Consider the following 22,972-nt stretch of genomic DNA (forward strand, 5'->3'; position numbering starts at 1 on the left):
CTTGTAGAATTTTTTTGGAGGTTAACGTTGTGGAGAAGAATGGAGCTAATGGTTAGGTCGAGGTTGGCTTCATTACCACTGAAAAATCAGTGTGTATTGCTTTTATTATGTAGCAATTACTGAAGGACCATCAGTATAATAGTTGGTTTAGGATCTGTAAACTCTCAGCAGCACCATACTTGTCATACATATATATATTGGTGGGTTTTTGTTAAATGTGAGCCAACATCATCACAATTAAAAGAACCAAAGACTTAAACTACTTCAGTCTGTGTGCACTGAATTTATTTAATACACGAGTTTCACAATTTGAGTTGAATTACTGAAATAAATGAACTTTTCCACGACATTCTAATTTATTGAGATGCACCTGTATATATATATATAATATGCAAATGTTTTTGTTGCTAGCTCGCAATAAGCTGCAAGGTTCAAAAGAGTTATTTAAACAGATCAATTTTAAGTTAGGTTAACTCAGTTCATTTAGGTTTTTGTTACTCAAAGTATTTCAGTAGAGCCTACATTTTAATATCATATCAAAGAAATAAAATCCTTATGCAAGGATCCTGTTTGTGGACTTCAGTTCAGCCTTCAGTACCATCATGCCTGATCTTCTCTCAACCATACTGACCCAGCTCTCCGTGCCAACCACAATCTGTCGGTGGATCAATAGCTTTCTGACAGATAGGCAGCAGTTAGTGAGACTGGGGAAAATCACATCCGGGACCCTCACTATTAGCACTGGTGTGCCTCAGGGATGCGTTCTCTCTCCACTGCTCTTCTTCCTGTACACGAATGACTGCTCTGCTCAGGACCCCTCTATCAAGCTCCTGAAGTTCGCAGATGACACCACAGTCATCGGCCTCATTCGTGACAGAAACGAGTCTGCATACAGATGGGAGGTTGAACAGCTGGCTGTCTGGTGTGATCACAAAAACCTTGAGCTGAACACGCTCAAAACAGTGGAGATGATAGTGGAAAATCCCCCTGCACTCCCCCCTGCCCCCTCACCATCCTGAACAGCACTGTGGCAGCAGTGGAGTCATTCAGGTTCCTGGACTCTACCATATCTCAGGACCTGAAGTGGGACACCCACATAGACTCCACTGTGAAGAAGGCTCAGCAGAGGTTGTACTTCCTTCGCCAGCTATGGAAGTTCAACCTGCCACTGGAGCTGCTGACTCAGTTCTACTCAGCCATCATTGAGTCTGTCCTGTGTACATCTATAACTGTCTGGTTTGGTTCAGCCACCAAATCAGACAGAAGGAAACTCCAATGTAGTGTCAAGACTGCTGAGAGGATTATTGGTGCCCACCTGCCCACCGTCCAAGACCTGTACGTCTCCAGAGTGAGGAAACGTGCAGGTAGAATCACTCTGGATCTCACACACCCTGCCCATCCCTCTTTGAACTGCCTCTGGCTGGTGCTACAGAGCACTCAGTGCCAGGACATCCAGGCACAAGAACAGTTTTTACCCTCAGGCCATTTTCCACATGAACAATTAAACTGCCTCAGGACTCCCACATAGTGCAATAATGTAAATAAATATCTCATGTACATCATAGCTCATATTTTATTAAATAACTGTACATACCCCTACCTTGCACATACAGTACATTACCACTTGCACATGTACATAAGCCATTGTATGTTATATGCCCTATTTTTTTGTATGTATATTTATACTCTTACCTTGTTTTATATTCTGTGTCTCACTGTGATGTTCTGTGTGCACTTGCTTGTTTTTTCCTATCACCAAAAAAAAAAAAAATTCCTTGTGTATGTGAGCACACTTGGCATTAAAGCTCATTCTGATTCTGATTCTGAAGAAACACATTTTCCAGTATTTTAACACAATTGACTTAAGTACAGTGATATAAATATACATTAAAATTGCGGTATCATTGATTTCAGATTTGCCTTCCCCTAAATGTTACTAACAGAGCTGTTCAGTCCTGATGTCAGTTTGTCCGCGAACCCGGAAGTTTAATTCGCCATGGGTTCCCACTGGATTTTCCTATGGGTTTTATAATGGAGGTTTTGAATTTGTGTATAATAAGGTCTGTGGTAAACATTACCAGATGATACATGGACGTTTTGTTCTACAACATATATTACAGACTTTTATTCCTCAAACGTGAATTTTAAAGAAAGTATGCAATACAAAACGGCTTCAAAGTTCACGTTTGAGGTGTGACTGTGTGTAATTTAAGTTGTTGAACAAAACGTCCACGTGTCGTCAAGTAATGTTTACCACAGACCTAATTTTACTCATAAGTGGAAAAACCCCATTATAAAAACCCATAGGAAAATCCCGAGGGAACCAATATAGCGAATTACCTTCTAGATTTTTGGACTTCAACCTGAACAGCTCTATAACAAAGCAAACTGTGGTTGGTTGCTTTACATATCTGTCAGATGGCCTCTTCCGTGGTCATCCAAGTAAATGAGCAAACACTCATGTAACCCTTCCAATCTTTCAAAAGATTTCAGATTAACTGAGATTATGATTTAAAGTCTCTTTTTGACACCCAGTACCATTTTTCTTTTTTTTTTTTTTTTGCAGAAGTAGTGCATGTATTATATTTATAATAGTCTTTTGCTATTGCATTTGTTGATTGAGTGCATCTAAACAGCAATCACAGTCAATAACATGGATTCAGACACTATCATCTGTGCAAACATCCACTGATCATTTGTATAGCATAAGCTTGTACAGCATACTGTAAATACAGCCGGTTATATCTGTGAATTCTGAATTAAAGTTTGTAACATTTCCAGATACAATACACAACAGTTCCCATCATGCTTCATGGAAACGGGCCATAGTGCTGAGGTATATAGGGTGCAGAGGGATCCAGGGGCATAACCTCACTAATGCCTGTCCTGTTGAGCAATGCCTTTCAGCATTCTGTGAGCTTGGCTACACCTGAGAACAAAGCTAGAATGGTATCGAAATGATAGGACTCAACACTTGAACGGTCACCTGATAGCGCCTCCTTTCCATGTTTCTCTTGATTCTCGGGATTCTCTTTTTCCTGTGTTTTTCCTTTCAGGAGCTGGCTAAAGCTCCAAAGCTCCTCATGCTGTTTCCCATGACCGATGCTCAGCTCACTTCATCTTGGGTTCTCATCACCAGAACTGATCAAAGCCTTCCACAAAGGGTGGGAAGATTACGGTGACTGGGCTTACATTGATAACAGAACTGACAAGAAGATCAGAAGTCGCACGCATGTGAGAATTGATCCCCGATCAGTTTTTTTCTGTAGTATCTCGGTGGAGAGTATTTTGAATCAAGGTTGAAGCTGACCTGAGATCAGAGGTTTTAGGCTGAATAATGTTGGCTTGTGATTTCTCAGTGCATAGTCAGGACTCCTGATTACATGATTGCATGTGGTGATAATAGATGGATTAATCGTGTGGTAATCTCTAATTTCCTACAGTGAAAAGGTGTGTATTGAGACAATTCACCTTTGTCACCATTACCATGTGAACAGATTTTGTGTTGGTCATGCTCATGATTTAAGAGTACTATCCTTATTGTGTTTTCTTTAAAATGAAATAAACATAATAAACTCACCCCATTGAAAAATATAATTTTTTTCCAGTTGTTATTTTTAATCTACTATCTGTGTGTATGTGTATAAGATTTATAGCCGTGATCAAAGTTGCATCATATGTAGCCTATATTCTCATTTATAAAGATTGTGGTTTTTTAAATTAAATGTAACTATAATCTATACACCACAGTGAATCATTTGTTTATTCAGTGACACAAGAACATATGTATGCGTATGTATTTGCATAACGCCACTAACATTTGCAGAGAAAACAAATTTACATAAATTTCAATTCCTTTATAGGCTTTCCCCCCCAAAAGGTTAATATACTGTATGATTCAACTTAATTTACAAAATGTGAGAGCCTATTACTTCTTGTGATTATGGTATTTACCCAATAAAACTAATACCTGTAAAATACTACTTTACAATATACTTTTTTTTACTCCAATTTTCTCTCAGTATAAGTTGTCACATACTTCCAAAACAGTCTTGCATAAGGACAAGGATAACAAAAAAAGAAGAATGTTTTGAAGAAAGTATTGATAAATGCAATATTTCATATATGATACTTCTTCATCTTTGTTATTAATACATAATGTATTCTGTATTTTCCATGCCTATGGATTCCTATATATAATAAGCGAAATATGAATTCTACTTCGACGAAGGCTTCATGAATATTAATTACGTGATGTAATTAATATTCATGATGTAATAGTAATTGCGATTCGTAAATAGGATTCGTTATTTGTTTTTTTTATTATTGTTTTACATATAAAAAATGCGTTCAAACATATAACTCACAACTATTGTGAATGAAATAAAATAAAATAATAAAATAAAAATGTATATTTTATGCTAGGGGTCAAGTTGAAAAATTAAAGTTACAAAACATTTAATAGAAGTGCCTCGTGAGTCTTTTTTGCTTTTTTAAAAAAAAATGTTTTTTTAATATCTAATAACGTCCAAAGAAGGTTGTACAAGAAAGAAAGTAATACTCTTACAATCACAATCAAAATATGATTCGTTATGCCTTTCAGCTAACATAGGCGAACGTCACAATGCGGGATTAATATTCATGAACCAAGTCTTCGCCGAAGTAGGATTGGTAAATTCGTTTGGGGAAACCCAATGAGCGCATCAGGTGTTTTTGCGCATGTGCAAGTCAAGAGCGTTCCAAAAGTTTGGGAGTTTTGTTCCAGTCAGTTGAGTTGTATTTATGGGACGCCCCGGCGTTCAGTCAGTGTTTAGAATGATTTTCTTCTCTTAGGTGCGCGTGAGAATTACTCACACCAGACGGAAAATTGTTTTATAACTCTTTTATTTTGTTCTAAATTGGATTACATGCGTAATGATTCGAAACAAAACGTAAGTACTTTTTATATGTGTGATTTTCCCTCTTTGCTGCTTTTTCTGCTGACCTTTAATATTGCCTTGAGTTGCTTTTCAGTTGCGAGTTCTCAAGTTTTCATTTTTAACTTGTATCAATGTATTTTCCATGTTTCCAAAATAATAATAGAGCGCTCACTAAACAAATAATTTAAAAAAGTTTGCTGCAGGCACACGGTTCTTATTTCCAAAGCCTTTATGAAAAAAATTACTCATGCAACTTGTATTCAAATAAAATGTATTTGTAAAAGATGATCACTGTGGGCCATTAGGCGTCTTCTTTTTTTCTTCTTTTTATCTGTTTTGATCTTTTGCAGATGTTTCGTTTTTCAAAGGTTGATATGGCGCGCTCAGGTGGCATTGAAGGGAATTAAAATGGGACCGTTCACAAGTTTTTATTTATTTATTTATTTATTTATTTATTTTAAGGCAGAGGCTTAAAAAATAAACCTGGGTTTACTACAGTACCCATAGTATCACCATGGTATTTTGTATAAATTAAACATGGTAAGGATACAACAGGGCTAAATGCCCCGCGGGGAAAAAGGCTCCTTTTATTTTATTTTATTTTATTTTCTCCCAAAACACTAAATAGCAACAAAACTACCACAGCACTTTCCTAAACAGCTATTTGTCACTATGCACTTCAAAAAATTTCCTGATCCATTTTGAGGCAATTTGATCAAATTTTTATATATTTTTTAATATTTTGCTAATTTGTGTAGCTAATGAAAATCCCTGAAATTATCACATCTATTTTGAGACAGAATACTTATTTATCATTTTCAGTTTTGTTAAAGGTCATTAAATCAAACGTTTTTCAGTAACTGTCCAATAAGTGAAAGGATAGTATTTGGGGTGTTAAATATAAAAACACATTGGTTTTTTAAAGTGAGGCAAATAGATTTGTTATTAAAAATGTTCAAAGTGGGCTCATATTGACTGATCCAATCACAATGAAGATTTTTTTTATTTTTTTTATAGAATACCTGAGATGTTATAAAATGCCAAATGTGATTGAAATTAACAGGAAATCATGCACCATTTTCTGAAGTAGTTATTTTGAGGAAGCATATCTTGATTTGTTACTCAAAAAGCATCTTGATGTCTCAAAATTATTTGCATTTGTTGACAAATTTTGCATTATAACTATTATAACATTATAACTATATCTACACACTATCACTATAAACCCACCTATAGGGGCCATTTACCCCAAGTGTTTGGGCCATTTACCCCAAGTGTGGGGTAAAAGGCTTCCTCACCGCCTTTTTAAAAAAACGTAATTTTAATCAAAACAACCTTCTGTTACTATTTATTTTCACACAAATTATGTTGCTCCATCAATATTTAATACAAATAAATAATTTATTTAAATCTTGATACATTTTGTGACCAGAAAAAAAGCTAATTTTCCTTTACCCCCATTGGACCCTACTATATTAACACCATATTACTGTAGTAACACCATGGTTAATTGCATTAAAACTATGGCTTCCGCCAAAAAAATGGTTACTACAATATTACTATAGTAAAACCATGGTTAAATTTGACCTGGATCAATCCTTTCTCTCAACTTCTCGACTGTAACCGTGACCAAATAACTGGGAGGAAATCAACTTTTATACTAATTTTTATTTATTATTATTATAAGTTGTATTAAGAAAATATCAAGAGTGGAGACAGGAAACAGGATGGGGAAAAGTAGGACGAAGATGCAGAATCGAACCCCGGTTGTCACTTCCACATCGTCTTTATAAACCACACCATTGTAGCGACTTTATTCTTTGTTTTTAATTTCTGTGTTTCCACCAGTCTAGCTGTGTGGCAGGTGCTATTTACACCTAGTGCACATAGTCACTCCATTTTATTATTATGTACACTTGCGTCAAACGGGCTGTTGTTGTGCTTCGAGCGCTGCGTGTCTCGTGACCCAATGCGTTGCATTCCATCTTGCTTTTTTTGAATGCAAGAACGTGTCTTGTGTGAACAGCCCCTAACTTGGCAATATGTGCAGATGTTTAGTTCTTTTAAGATTATCAGCATTGCAAATTAGCTCTTCATTGTGTCAGTTTCAGTTACGGACTGCTTTGTCAATTGAGAGTGCACATTTTCTGGTTTCAAATATTTTAGAGTATTGTGTAACAAGTGTTCATTCAATGTGGTATATGTAAATTGAATTGTGTTAGGGAAAATATCAGCCATTGGCCACAGAGCTATCTAGAAATCGATGGCGGAAACAGCCATTAAAAAAACTAAAACAAATTGTGGATCGCTAATGTAAATATGAAGTAGGCTAGAACTAAAGTATTTAGGCCTATATAGCATGAACATTCAAGGCTGTAAAAATCTTATTGCTACTTATTGTTTTTTTTCTTTTCAGTTTCATGGATTTCCTTAAATTAAATTTCCTTATTTAGTATTAGAGGTCGACTGATTGTGGATTTTTCCGATACCGATACTTACAGTTGAAGTTTACATTGAAGTCATTAAAACTCATTTTTTAACCACTCCACTGATTTCATATTAGCAAACTATAGTTTTGGCAAGTCGTTTAAGACATCTGCTTTGTGCATGACACGAGTAATTTTTCCAACAATTGTTTACAGACAGATTGTTTCACTTTTAATTGACTATAACACAATTTCAGTAAGTCAGAAGTTTACATACACTAAGTTAACTGCCTTTAAGCAGCTTGGAAAAATCCAGAAAATGATGTCAAGCCTTTAGGCAATTAGCTCCTGATAGGCTAATTGGAGTCAATTGGAGGTGTACCTGTGGATGTATTTTAAGGCCTATACCTTCAAACTCAGTGCCTCTTTGCTTGACATCATGGGAAAATCAAAAGAAATCAGCCAAGACTTCAGAAAAAAAAAAAAATTCAACAAGTCTGGTTCATCCTTGGGAGCAATTTCCAAATGCCTGAAGGTACCATGTTCATCTGTACAAACAAAAGTACGCAAGTATAAACACCATGGGACCATACAGCCATCATACCGCTCAGGAAGGAGACACATTCTGTCTCCTAGAGATGAATGTAGTTTGGTGTGAAAAGTGCAAATCAATCCCAGAACAACAGCAAAGGACCTTGTGAAGATGCTGGAGGAAACAGGTAGACAAGTATCTATATCCACAGTAAAACGAGTCCTATATCGACATAACCTGAAAGGCTGCTCAGCAAGGAAGAAGCCAGTGCTCCAAAACCTCCATAAAAAAAGACGGACTACAGTTTGCAAGTGCACATGGGGACAAAGATCTTACTTTTTGGAGAAATTTCCTTTGGTCTGATGAAACAAATATTTAACTGTTTGGCCATAATGACCATCATTATGTTTGGAGGAAAAAGAGTGAGGCTTGCAAGTCAAAGAACACCATCCCAACTGTGAAGCATAGGGGTGGCAGCATCATGTTGTGGGGGTGATTTGCTGCAGGAGGGACTGGTGCACTTTACAAAATAGATGGCATCATGAGGAAGGAAAATTATGTGGATATACTGAAGCAACATCTCAAGACATCAGCCAGGAAGTTAAAGCTCGGTCGCAAATGGGTCTTCCAAATGGACAATGACCCCAAGCATACCTCCAAAGTTGTGGCAAAATGGCTTAAGGACAACAAAGTCAAGGTATTGGAGTGGCCATCACAAAGCCCTGACCTCAATCAGATAGAAAATTTGTGGGCAGAACTGAAAAAGCGTGTGCGAGCAAGGAGGCCTACAAACCTGACTCAGTTACACCAGTTCTGTCTGGAGGAATGGGCCAAAATTCCAGCAACTTATTGTGAGAAGCTTGTGGAAGGCTACCCAAAATGTTTGACCCAAATTAAACAATTTAAAGGCAATGCTACCAAACACTAACAAAGTGTATGTAAACTTCTGACCCACTGGGAATGTGATGAAAGAAAGAAAAGCTGAAATAAATCATTCTCTCTGCTATTATTCTGACATTTCACTTTTTACTTTTTTTTTTCTCCCCTTTTTCTCCCCAATTTGGAATGGCCAATTCCCAATGCGCTCTAGGTCCTCATGGTAGCGTAGTGACTTGCCTCAATCCGGGTGGTGGAGGATGAATCTCAGTTGCCTCCGCATCTGAGACTGTCAACCTGTGCATCTTATCACGTGGCTTGTTGAGCGCGTTACGGCGGAGACCTAGCGCATGAGGAGGCTTCACGCTATCCTCCGTGGCATCCATGCACAACTCACCACACGCCCCACCGAGAGCGAACCACATTATAGCGACCACGAGGAGGTTACCCCATGTGAATCTACCTTCCCTAGCAACCGGGCCAATTTGGTTGCTTAGGAGACCTGGCTGGAGTCACTAAATTTCACATTCTTAAAATAGTGATCCTAACTGACCTAAGACAGGGAATGTTTTCTACGATTAAATGTCAAAAATTGTGAAAAACCGAGTTTAAATGTATTTGGCTAAGGTGTATGTGAACTTCTGACTTCAACTGTAGGTGGTGGAAAAGGCCGATAACCGATTAATAGGCAGATAGTTTTAAAAATCGATTTATAGAATGTTGCAACATTTTCTTTGTCGGCACAGAAACAGAGGTCAGAATCCAAAATGAATCTAATCCCAGATGTAGTTTATTTTTCAACCAAAATCCTAATAATAATCAGAAAAAAAAAGAAAAGAAAAAAAAAAGATAGGTTGCATAACATGGGACTTTTAACACTAAACAAGCCTGAAACACACCAGGGACTTTTATTTTGAAATGACGTAGACTTGGCTCCGTTACAGTGCTCTATATTTAATATTTATCAAATTTAGTTTTTTATAACCTATATATTTTTGTTATTATTCACAATATGAGTTGGAGAAACAATGCATGTGTCTGATGTCACATTTTTCTTTGCATGCCCTCGCTTCAATGTTAAAAACGTAATTTTCAGAGGTACATGGAGAAATAACAAAAACTATCGGTATAGTTTTTTGCTGATAACCAATAGTTCCAAGAAGCAACTATCGGCACAGATTAATCGGTAAAACCGATATATTGGTCTACCTCTATTTAGTATGTTATTTGTTTCAACGCATAGGCCTACTCTACAGATACATTAACATGGAGGCTATTTGTGGGGACCAACCCAAAAGTTTAAGAATCTGCCACTGAAAACCCATCTTGATGGACCACTGTTCTGAATACTGGAGGAGATGTGCCCCCCTCATTGTTTATGGTGATTAACTAGATTTGGAAGTACAAATACATGGTTCATGTCAATTCCAGTGCAGCATGTTTATGTTTTGGGCTGTGGAAACTCTTATTTGCTCTGCCAGTACCCCTGAATCTGTGTCAGCTCCACTTTTTCTCTTTTCTGTCATTGTCCTGTGACCTCATTCACATTAATTAGAAAACTGGACTGCAGGAAGGAACAGCACGTAGGGTGGGGAGATACACAGTGCACATGTGGCAAGAGTTTCTCAAAAGAAGAGGTTGAGCTCACTCACGTTCTGTGAACTCTCCACACCTTGAACCATTTGGAAAAATGAACCTCAGGTTAAACCATAAAGAAAGAGCTTCACATTCACTGGCAACATCACAAGTAGAGAGGGAAGTGCATACTCTTTATAGACACCCTCATGTTAATTGGGGGACAAGAGTTGCCAGGTGCCTGAGCCCATAGGGTCACTTTGGGTTGCGGTACGGGTGTAAACAACCTCAGTTGTATGTTGATCGGAGCTCATGTGCTTAAAGCACACAGGTGGGGATGAATTGCATGATGTCATCTTATTACCGCCGTTTGATGATAGCAGTAGTTTGTGAAACCAGGGTAATAAACATCCAATCTGGGCATGTTTTGAAGCCTTCTTGGATGGTCAGGATGACTTTAAATGAACAGCGAACAGTACAGTAGATGTACAGTGTTTCGTTTTGGGTTTGAGTTTGAGAATCAATTCAAGCTGATATCTAATTGAAAAGTACTATGTCCATGAACTTGCAGTATATCAACATTTGGGTTAACATTTACATTAGGAAAAGTGTATATTTTAGGTGCTGTAACTGGTCAACATGTCCTTCACTTAAGTAGTTCTGTTTTGAGACAGATGAATTGTTAAAAATACCAAATTTGTAGAGGTTTAATATGCTACTTGTGCTGTGCTTAATTCGAGATTTTTTGGTACGGACCTATTAAAGGAATAGTTCACTCAAAAATGAAAATTCTCTCATCATTTACTCACCATCATACCACCCCAGATGTGTATGACTTTCTTTCTTTAGCAGAACACAAACAAAGATTTTTAGAAGAATATCTCAGTTCTGTAGATCCCTACAATGCAACTGAATGGTGACCAGACCTTTGAAGCTCCAAATATCACTTAAAGGCAGCATAAAAGTAATCCACAAGACTTGTAATGCAACAAGGCTTTTCCGTCCACAGAACTACTGCTCACTGGGTGTTTTTTGTTTTTGGCTCCATTCTGAGTAAACTCGAGAGACTGATGTGCGTGAAAATCCCAGGAGATCAGCAGTTACAGAAATACTCAAACCAGTCAGTCTGGCACCAACAATCATGTCACGGTCGGAATGACTGAGATCACAGTTTTTCCCCATTCTGATGGTTGATGTGAACATTAACGGAAGCTCCTGACCCGTATCTGTATGATTTTTTGCATTGCACTGCTGCCGCACAATTGGCTGATTAGATAATTGCATAAGTAGGTATACCTAATAAAGTGGCCAGTGAGTGTATATAATACAGTGTGTTCAGAAATTATTCAGACCCCTTCATTTTTTTTCCACATTTTGTTATGTTACAGCCTTATGCTAAAATGCTTAAAATTATTTTACGTCAGTCTACACTCCATACTCCATAATGACAAAGCAAAAACCAGATTTTCGTTGACATATGCTCAGTTTGGCTGGGCGGCCAGCACAAGGAAGAGTCCTGGTTGTTCCAAACTTCTTCCATTTAAGAATTATGGAGGCCACTGTGCTCTTGGGAACCTTCAGTGCAGCCGAAATTTTAAATGTCATAGCAAAGGGTCTGAATACTTATGTCAATGTGATATTTCAGTTTTTTTCTTTTTAATAAATTTTCAAAGTTCTGCTCTTCAGTATGTTTGATAAATAAAAAATATTGTTCCAAAAGTACAAATATTCCATGTATTATTCCATAACTATTATGAGTATTAAAAAACTGCATGTGTGATATTTTTACAGTAATTGGACAAGTGTTTTTAAAAAACACTTTTAGATTGAAGTATAGCATGTCACATTGCTGTCACTGCTTAAAATTTCATGTCAACTTCCCATCTGTTGTGTTTGCTTCTATTGTTGCCTATATCATACTAACAATCTTGTTTTTCCCCTACAGATATACATCAGAAACGTAACAGCAGGCAGTCACAAACTAGTGCGAGGAGCCTCTGCTGCCGACTTTGCATCAGTAGTTATTCACATCGTTTCCATTAGAAGTCTTGGACTTTTCATGGCACATATCTTGACAATTCTGGCACCCAGGAACCGGAAGTGAAATTAATGGCCGCCATCCCTGTCCCACCACCCCCAATTCCTCCTCCGCCACCGCCACCACCCCCTCCTGCCCCAGCCTGCAGCCTGACCAGCGTGGACTCCAGCCGCAAACACAGGCTTCGCAACATCAACTGGGAGCGGATACCCAAAGAGCGTGTGGAGGGCCGTAAGAGTGTGTGGAGTGGGTCCCTGAATGAGGACGATGACTTCCGTATTGACTTGAACTCTCTGGATGAGCTCTTTGGGCAGAAAGAAGGCGGCAAGCCAGACAGGGCCAACAGCTTTCGGCGAGGTTTGCTGCGCTGCAGATCTCCCCTAGAAACTAGCGTTAACAAAGTAAGCTCAAATTCAGATTACATTACTTACCACAAATGCAAAACACTGCAGTGCTTTGGTAAATCGAAATTTAAAAACACCACTGAAAGTAGAACATATTGAAATTTAAGCTCTCTCTCAAAGGCCTTTTTGTGTCTTACAGAGTACTTTTCTTATTTATCTTTTTTGATTAAGGTACAAACTGTTAATGCGATATTTTTCAAGATTTAGGGCACTGTTTGTCATGTAACTCATAGTAAACAAAACAAGTTTCATTAATCAGAGAAAGAGGTCAAGAATGGATCACATTTAGGTAACTGTTGCCAAATTTTTCATATATCAAGCAAATTACCTATTTTTCTTCGCAGGTTACACTGCTCGACTCAAAACGCAGCATGAATGTTGGAATATTTCTACGGCAGTTGAAAATGTAAGTTGTTGGATTAGTATTACTAATGATTGACTTGGCATTTTGAGCTTATTGGCAAAGTGTGTTGGTTCCAAAATCTACTGAAAAATGTGTGACTGGAGTAAATATTGTGTAATTTTTATAATTAATTTAATTTCCACAATTGTCAGTAAATTGTATTGTGAGTATTACATATCGGCCATCCTCTTGTCTATATATCGGTATTGGTGTCTGCCATTTAAAAAAAAATTACAATTAAAATAATGGTTGACCACTAGTTTTAACACAGTTGCTTCTTGGGGCATTTAAAGTCAAACTTTGCATGTGAGGGCAGCCATATAGTCCCATTTGTTAGAAACAGGAAGGTGTTGAAATAGAGGAAGTCTTCTTAACACTTTAGACAGGCAGTAGCTGCAGGGTGTGTTTGTTTTTGAGTTGCTGATTGCTCTAATGAGAAGAGTAGATGTGTGAATGAAAAGATATTTGGGGGCAGAAGACAAGTGCTGAGACTATTCCATCCAAAAGGAACAGCTGGTTTTGACGGTCAGTCAAGGTGTTCAAAGGTCACTACTAAAGGTCTCGCCTGCTTTGCACCCAACCGAACCATGAGGATGTGTGGAACCTTAATCTCTAGAACAACTTCTACAGAGTAAAGACTGCACTCGCATTTGCGAAATTACGTCTGTGCAAATGTGGAGAATCATCTGGGCAAGAATGAGTGACTGTTGCGTTGTGCTTTCAGTGCTGGTGGCCTCGTTGATTATAATGGTGTTGATAATCTAGTTTGTCGCATTGTACTTCTTACGTTTAGTGTAGATTGATATGCAAATTACGTTTAACTGCAATTGGCTGCTTTTGTTTCTTATTTAAGTTAACAGAGAAAGCGTGGAAAAATATGCTACTGTGTAACATGATGTGAAATTAAGGCATAGTGTGTAAATATTGGGTAATGCAGACATCACAAGCATCCAGTTCCAGATTCAATACACGTTAGGACTGAATCAATCGCAAAAAATAATCGAGATTACTATTACATCTGCTGCAATTAACGAATTGTGAAAAGTGTCAATTACAGCACTAAAATTAGGTCTATTTCGATTGCGTCAATTTAAAATTTACGATATATATATTTTTTTTTTGTACAATTGCAAGAATGCAATGACAGATCAGAAGTGTTTAAAATAGTCTGTTGGCATATCAGTAACAACCTATAATTGTTGCGTTGCTCACTTTGTGTATAATTTATTCAAAATGTTTATAACTCTTTTGTTTTCCATGCAAATAATTATTCAAGAACGCAATTCTCAGTTTGTGTAGTAATAAAAAAATATGGCATGCATGTGATCCCACAAAATAAGTATTTTAATGTAAATGATATTTATCGAAATAATCGCAATTACAATATCAAGGGAAATAATCGACAATTATGATTTTTGTCATAATCGTGCAGGCCAAATACAAGTTAAGATCATTTGACAGCATTTGTGACATTATGTTGATTACTACAAAAATGAATTATTTTACAGGTGCAATGTAAGTGAATGGGGCCAATTTGACAACGTTAAAATACTAGCCATAAGACGTAAACAATATGAGTGTTAATATGATTTAGTGTGATAAAATTGCTAACTAACCTTTTCTGTGTAAAGTTAAATAAAATTTTACAACTTCGTTGCCATTACGACATAACGCGTAAACCCTGTAATCCTGATAAACAATGATTAAAACAACATTACAGCTCATAGTACACAATTTTAACAGAAAAGTGCATTTATAAAATTAAAAGCTTCACATTTCTGCTTTTTAAACCCTCCAAAAATTTGAAAAAATTTTCATTGAAAGGTATGAAAAAAAATTCCTACTCCCTGAAAGATATTAATGAAATAAGTGTTGTGAGATTTCTCACTGTTCTCTGTGACAGCTCTAGACTCTGTAAACAGCAAAAAAAGTGTCCACGGGATGCCGTCTCTGACGCTTTCTGCTTGTCAATCATTTTGCATTTTCTCATAGGATTTTTAGTTGCAGCGAATTATTGAGGATTAATGCCATTTTAATGCCATGTTGCTCATAACAGTTGCCAGTTGAGGGTGTTATTTTGCTTAATGTCAGTCTCATTTGGTATCTTTGGAGTGCGGGTTTTGGAAAGAGGGGGCGTGGCTAATCCAGTGTCTCAGCTCATGGAAATTGTAGAATGGCTAAAATCGATTACAGCGCCTTTAATTGACCTGTTTCATGTGACGTCACTGTATGACCGCGCATTCCATTTACCGTCACTGTGCTACGCAGTAGGATATGGCAAAAGTCAGCGAAATTTGTTTCTATTTATAAATCTTGAAAAGGTGACACGGCTTAATTTCGCCAAAGACAAGCAGCGATGAAGGGAGAGAGCAGGCATAAAAACACTTTTTAATGAGCTCTTTGCTCATTTATTCAGACGTCAGTTATCTGTACACGTGTCAATTATATTTATAAACCCATTGATTCGGATACAGTTAAAGTGGAAATGCACATAGGACGATGTTATTCAAAACACCCAGACAGCATAAAGGTATGCAATAATTGTAACGCATTGTAATAAATAAAAAAGCACTGTAATGTGAACATATAGTATATATTTTATGTGTATATACAGCACTGTGAAAAGTATTTGCCCCTTCCTGATTTCTTCTATTTTTGTGTGTTTTTCATACTAGATTGTTTTAGATCTTCAGACGAGATATTACATAAAACAAAGGGTTACCTGAGTAAACACAAAATACAGTTTTCAAATATATATATTTTTTTATTGAAGCAAAAAAAGTTATCCAACTCCTATACCACCCATGTGAAAAACTAACTGCCCCCTTAAACTTAATAGCTGGTTGTGCCACCTTTAGCAGTAACAACTGCAACCAAATGCTTCTGATAACTGGAGACTTTCACAACGCTGTGGGGGAATTTTGGCCCACTCTTCTTTGCAGAACAGCTTTAGTTCAGCCACATTGGAGGGTCTTCGAGCATGAACTGCCTGTTTAAGGTCCTGCCACAACATCTCAATTGGGTTCAAGTCACGACTTGGACTAGGCCACTCCAAAACTTTAATTTAGCTTCTTTTGAGAGGGCCTGGATAGCTCAGTGGTAAAGACACTGGCTACCACCCCTGCAGTTCGCTAGTTCGAACCCCAGGGCGTGCTGAGTGACTCCAGCCAGGTCTCCTAAGCAACCAAATTGGCCTGGTTGCTAGGGAGGGTAGAGTCACATGGGGTAACCTCCTCGTGATCGCTATAATGTGGTTCGTTCTCGGTGGGGCACGTGGTGAGTTGAGCGTGGATGCCGCGGTGGATGGGGTGAAGCCGCCACACGCGCTATGTCTCTGTGGCAACGCGCTCAGCAAGCCACATAAGATGCGCAGGTTGATGATCTCAGACGTGGAGGCAACTGGGATTCGTCCTCCGCCACCTGGACTGAGGCGAATCACTACGTGACCACGAGGACTTAAAAGCACATTGGGAATTGGCCATTCCAAATTGGGAGAAAAAGGGGAAAAATCCTTCTTTTGAGTCATTCAGAGGTGGACTTCCTCCTAGGCTTTTGATCACTGTCTTGCTGCATAATCCAGTTGCGCCTGAGCTTCAAGTATTGGACTGATGGCTGGATGTTCTCCTTTAGGATTTTTTGGTAGAGAGCAGAATTCATGTTTCCCTCAATTATTGCAAAGTCGTCCTGGCCCTGAAGCAGCAAAGCATCCCCACACCATCACACTAACATCACCATGCTTGACTGTAGGTATGATGTTCTTTTTGTGGAATTCTGTGTTGGATTTACGCCATATGTAACAGGACCCCTGTCTTCCAAACAGTTCCACTTTCGACTCATCAGTCCACAGAGCATTCTTCCAAAAGGTTTAAGGATCATCAAGGTGTGTTTTGGCAAAATTCAGACAAGCTTTGGGTTAGCAGTGGTTTCTGCCTCGCCACTCTTCCATGGATGCCATTTTTGGCTAGTATCTTTCTGATAGTGGAGTCATGAACAGTGACCTTTACTGATGCGAGAGAGGCCTGCAGTTCTTTGGATGTTGTCCTTGGCTTTTTTGTGACATCCTGGATGAGTCGTCGCTGTGCTCTTGGGGGAATTTTGGAAGGTCAGCCACTTCTGGGAAGGTTCACTACTGTGCCAAGTTTTCTCCATTTGATGATAAGGGCTCTCACTGTGGTTCTTTGGAGTCCCAGAGCCTTTGAAATGGCTTTTTAACCCTTCCCATTACCTTTTTCCTCCTTATTTCTGGAATTTCGTTCGACCTTGGCATAGTATGCTACTGGGTGAGGCCTTTTAGCCAACTTCATGCCTCTGAAAAATTTCTGTTTATGTGATTTGATTGAACAGGGCTGGTAGTAATCAAGCCTGGGTGGGTCTAGTCCAGCTGAACCCCATTATGAATGCAGTTTCATAGATTTGGGGATTTAGTAACTAAATACTTTTTCACACAGGCCCAGTTGGTATTGGATAACTTTTTTGCTTCAATAAATAACATTATCATTTAAAAACTTTATTTTGTGTTTACTCAGATTGCCTTTGTTTTATGTTAGATTTGGTTTCAATTTTTGATACAATTTAAAGTCAAATTTGGCAATATTTGTGCTGAACTCAGACCTGTACACACCTTTCCTGTGACTTGGCATGAATCAAAAGCATTTTTTTAGGTTTTTCTTGATATTGTTTTACGGGTGTTTTTCCATTCACTGTCATTGTTTCCTCCCGCCGATGGTCATATGGTGGCTGCGACAGTGACGTCACTGAAACAGGCCAAAATTCATTAGCATAGCCTTCACTTTACTAGGATTTGTAAATTACAGCATACAGATATCTCCAATAAATAATGTGATATAAACTGTATATATAATGTATATTTGACAGATTATTCGTGAAAATATTATTAGATTATTTTATATTCAAATTAACTACTGATCTTTTAATTGAATATTTTAAACTTGAAATATTCTTGATGTATCAAGTATATCTTATGTTTCTGAATTCTGTTGAAAATGTAAATTCAGTTTTCTGTGCTTGCAAATGCATTTACACATTTTTGGTTAAACTTTAAAGTTGCAGTCTTTTAAAAGAGATTACAATTTTAACTTGGGCCCTGAGTGTTCCTCCACAAAAAATTTACGTTTACAGCTCTGAGAATATGTCTACAGTAATTTGATTAGTCTAGTTCCGAGGAAATGTGTTACAGAGATTGACTCAGCTCAGACAGGAAAGCATAAGCCATACATCATTGTTTGTCTCTTTGAATACACTGGTCTTTGTTTTTATACAAAAAGATCTGCGTTTTCATGTCAGCACTTGAATTCTGAGTTTGCATTTGAGGGAAGCAGTGCCCATTTCATTTGAAAAGCTTTTCCATGAGACTGATATCTGTCACAACTTGTGGAGGAATTAAAGAGAAATCCTCCCACAGACATTTATGTAACCTTACAGAAGCGCATACTTTTGAAGTGCCAGTATGAATTATACTCTGTCGTGGCCAAAGCAGGACTTTTTTGTGAGCCCTCATGCCTTTTCATTATTTCATTTTGAACTCTAAGGTGAAACCGCATGACCCTTCTCTAACATTATGTTTTTGTTTTTATGGCCTGTAATTGTTAAACTAGTACGGCCTTGCAAACCTATTTTAAAACCAACCATGTGCATAACACATGAGGACACTTTCTTTTGGCTTTTAAGGTGCAAAGTGACAACTAGGTAGACTATGATGTCATTTCGGCCAAGAGGACCAGATACTATTGTCCTATTCTTGTATCGTCCCTTTTCAACTGGTCATTTTTCGATAACCTTTGAAAATGTTTTTTCTGTGATCTGAAAGGACCAACACAGGATAAATAACAATATACCTAAAAAATGTTTTTGTTACTCCCCGATCCCTCAGTTTGTAGAAACAAGAAAAAAAATCACGTTTACAGTAATGCACTTACAATGGAAGTCTATGGGGCAAGGATTTGCGAAGTATAATCTCAAGACTTAACATTTATGCTCTTTTTACTTAAAAAAATATTAAGCGTTTTAACAAAAAATGAGTTTCATATTTCTGAGGGATCAGGACAAAAAGTCAAACCTACAATTTGGTCAGAGATTTCTACTACAGATGGACAGAGAAACTGTGTTTTAGAAAGTCATTTTCATGGAGTGTTTCCTGTTCTCTCAGTGCGGCCAAGGAGATCATGGAGGATGTGAGGCAGGGGGCCGGAGAGCGGTATGGAGCTGAGAAACTGACAGAACTTTGCAAGCTGCTGCCTGATAATGAAGAGGTATCGTGTCCTCTCTCACATGCAATATTTCCACACAAATGGAGATATCTGTCATTTCCCGATTCCGTCTGTTTCATATTAGAGAGTGCATATTCGACATGATGTTGCTTGTTTGGAATCTCCCGTTTACGCCACGCAATCTCAAATTACAGTTTCTTATTTTTAGGAATGTGACACTTTCCACTCTGTTGGAAAAATCTTGTTGGACTGATGATTGGAAGTTATTAGTTTGGCAAGCGTTTGCTATAGGCTTGCATCACTTTCCCTCTTGCTCATATTTGGGTTAAGGATTTGAACAAACCCCTAACCCTAAGTATTAAACTTCTGTGGTTAACTCGCCTCACACCGTTTGTGATAAAGACATGAATTGTACCCAAAATCATACGGCTTGTCATGGAGAGGTGTGCTGTTACTTTTCTAAGCGATCAGATTTACAATTTGCGATAAATCGGGTGAAAAGAAAATTAAAGGAGGGACCTGAGCAATGTTCAGAAACCAGAATATCGTAGATTTGGGGGTGGGCTCTTATGACTTGGGCCATCCACACAACAACCTTGCAACCGTTTAGCAACGCCATAGCAACCATACAGCAAAGCGCTAAGAACCACTCAGAAACCTTAGGAACCTCATGGCAATGCCATAGCAACCACCCACAACACCCTAGCATCATGGCGGTGCGGTTTGTCAAAGTTTTGTATTTCTTAAAAAATAGTAGACCGTAGGGTTGGGTACCAAGAACTGATTCTTATTCAGAACCGGTTCCATTAAAAATCCAGAACTGTATTATTTTCATTGGTTCATGAATGAATGTGCATTCTTCTGCCGATGCGGACGGGACCACATGCTAAAATACTCTGACAGTGTTTCCTGTGATACTATTCAGTGGCATTGCAGTTCCGCTTTTGAATTGGCTGCGTGAAATAACTCTTATGAGCCAGATCTTTTGAATCAACCGCATGAAACAAACAGCGCAACCAGTGTAGCCCGATTCCCAAACAAATGACTCTTTTTATGAGACTGGTCTTAAAAAAATACAGCGTGACTGCAATCTGATTCCCCGAACAAATGACTGTTATGAGCCAGTTCTTTTGAATCTACAGAACAAAACATACAGCGTGACCAGTGTAGCCTGATTCCCCGAACAAATGACTCTTTATATGAGTCGGTTCTTTTGAATCTACAGCTCAAAAAATACAGCATGACTTCAATCTGATTTCCCGAACAAATGACTCTTTTCATGAGTCGGTTCTTTTGAATCTACAGCTCAAAAAATACAGCATGACTTCAATCTGATTTCCCGAACAAATGACTCTTTTCATGAGTCGGTTCTTTTGAATCTACAGCTCAAAAAATACAGCATGACTTCAATCTGATTTCCCAAACAAATGACTCTTTTCATGAGTCGGTTCTTCTGAATCTACAGCTCGAAACGTACAGCGCGACCTCCCGAATGACTCTTATTGGCCGGCTTTTAGTATTTGAAAAACGTAGTGAACCGCAAGTCATTCATTTCATCAGGTCTGTCTCAAAATGAACCAAGAACTGTTACTGTTATGGCTACTTAAGGCTTGTGAGAATTAAGTCAGAGTGGCTAATTACTGGATGATTGTTGAAATCACAATGTGTTGTTAAATATAACACAATATTAGTTTTGTAGTAATCAAAATAAATTCATTAAACCTTTTGCAGTAATCTGTTAAAATCGCACATGTTCTCATAATTTGGTATCTGGCTGCTGAGGCAATAAATTCAATAAGTATTGCATTTCTAGAACTCCATTCTGAACATAAATCTATAAATACATCTAACTGTATTTATATTTTCTTTTGTCCAGGAGGCTAGATTGAAAAAGTTTAGTGGTGACCGTAGTTTACTGGCAGAACCAGATCTATTCATGCTGTTGCTGGTGGAGTTACCAAGGTAAGAATTCATATATGCTCACCTATTTATTCCCTTATCCAAAAAAATATAATTTGTCACTTTTTAACCTTTTACCATAGTAAATGTTCTCCTCATATGTCTTAAACCATCTGAGCTCATCTACTTAAGCCTTCAGCATAAACATATCATGTTATCTTTTGCTGACCGTTGATTAATCAGCTCTTCCTCTCTCATTATCATCATCATCATCATGTGACCCCACCAGCTTTCGCATGCGTCTGGATGCTATGATCCTCCAGCAGGAGTTTGACCCTGCAGTGACCTCTCTCTGTGAGGCAGCCAGATGTCTGGGGGAGGCAGCTCGAGGTAAACAGTCAGTTGGGGGGCAGCGGTTTTCCTTTCGGTGGGTTTGTTTGGTCCTGTTGCACCTCTGAAACCTTTAGCTTGCCTCCTACAGTAAATCAATCTCACATGTGAGCCAAAGTATCAGAGATATTGTTCTTTGCAAGAGAGCCTTTTATGGAATTTTAGATCTGATATTTAATGGAATAAGTGGAACCTTATGGAAGGTTTCATTTGATGTGGTTGATGTTCATGTGTTGTTTGTGTAGAGTTGCTGAGCTGCCCTGAGCTTCATTGCATCCTGCGTCTGGTGCTCAAGGCGGGAAACTATATGAATGCTGTAAGTGTTTGCATTAATTCATTTACGTTAAAGTTTAAAAATTATTTATTCATCTCATGTCCTTCTGTGGAACCCAAAAGTTTATGATTCAAAGTCTTTTATTATGCCATTTTTGAGAAGGATCATATGAAAGAAATCTGCACCTTTTTGTAGTAATATTGTGCCCACTCTCTTGTGCCCACAGGGAGGTTACGCTGGGAATGCTGCTGGATTCAGGATTTCCTCTTTACTCAAACTGGCCGACACCAAAGCCAACAAACCAAGCATGAACCTCCTGCATTTTGTTGCCATGGTACGTGCCTTCGGTAATCTCACTTTCATTACTTCATTCACGTAACAACATTACTCACTTTGAAGGCAAACAAGCTGTGGCTGTTAAGGAAGAAATTCTTTCAGGGTGTCCATGGCTATGTTCAGAATCGAATGCTAGCGTACTGCAAACTGCACATTGTATAAAGAAAAAAAAAATGAGTTCATTAAGACTTGAATTAAACTAAGTGCATTGGAACAGAATAATTGTGACTTGATCCAAATCAACATGAGTGTTTTGATTTATCACTACAGGAGGCTGTGAAGAAGGATAAAGACTTGCTGATGTTTCCCAGCCGCTTGAGTCACGTCGGTCCAGCTTCGAGGTCAGAATGCAAACACACCTTTGACAGCGTTAAAATTCTCCAATCTAGCAGAATATCTATGGAGGAATCTCATGAAACCAGTCAAGAACAGGTCTGGGTCAGATTTCACCCCAAAATTAAAAGTAAATGAAACCTGTTTTGCTTGTTTTTTTATTTTCTCCCCAGTTTTGGCATGCCCAATTCCCAATGCGCTCTAAGTCCTCGTGGTGGCGTAGTTACTCGCCTCAATCCGGGTGGTGGAGGACGAATCTCAGATGCCTCCGCGTCTGAGACGGTCAATCCGCGCATCTTATCACATGGCTTGTTGAGTGCGTTACCGTGGAGACCTAGCG

At 38.2% G+C, this 22,972-nt stretch overlaps 1 protein-coding gene across 3 annotated transcripts in view; it reads left to right on the top strand.

The window, feature by feature from the left end:
* The first annotated feature begins 4,779 nt into the window (after positions 1-4,779).
* LOC127412838 (inverted formin-2-like) overlaps positions 4,780-22,972 on the top strand; it is a 28,197-nt gene continuing 10,004 nt past the window's right edge. Inside the window, exons 1-9 of one of the 3 annotated variants that reach the window (XM_051649501.1) lie at positions 4,780-4,931; positions 12,274-12,767; positions 13,115-13,176; positions 19,340-19,442; positions 21,277-21,362; positions 21,589-21,689; positions 21,935-22,005; positions 22,190-22,297; positions 22,570-22,640. In XM_051649501.1, the coding sequence (XP_051505461.1) occupies positions 12,438-12,767; positions 13,115-13,176; positions 19,340-19,442; positions 21,277-21,362; positions 21,589-21,689; positions 21,935-22,005; positions 22,190-22,297; positions 22,570-22,640 (932 nt within the window). In that variant the 5' untranslated portion in view covers positions 4,780-4,931; positions 12,274-12,437. Of the gene's footprint in view, positions 4,932-12,273; positions 12,768-13,114; positions 13,177-13,564; positions 13,805-19,339; positions 19,443-21,276; positions 21,363-21,588; positions 21,690-21,934; positions 22,006-22,189; positions 22,298-22,569; positions 22,641-22,972 lie in introns of those variants that run through there. The other 2 variants (XM_051649502.1, XM_051649503.1) reach the window with 2 other exon arrangements.

This window comes from Myxocyprinus asiaticus, chromosome 22 (genome assembly GCF_019703515.2).
Source record: "Myxocyprinus asiaticus isolate MX2 ecotype Aquarium Trade chromosome 22, UBuf_Myxa_2, whole genome shotgun sequence".
Lineage (NCBI taxonomy): Eukaryota > Metazoa > Chordata > Actinopteri > Cypriniformes > Catostomidae > Myxocyprinus > Myxocyprinus asiaticus.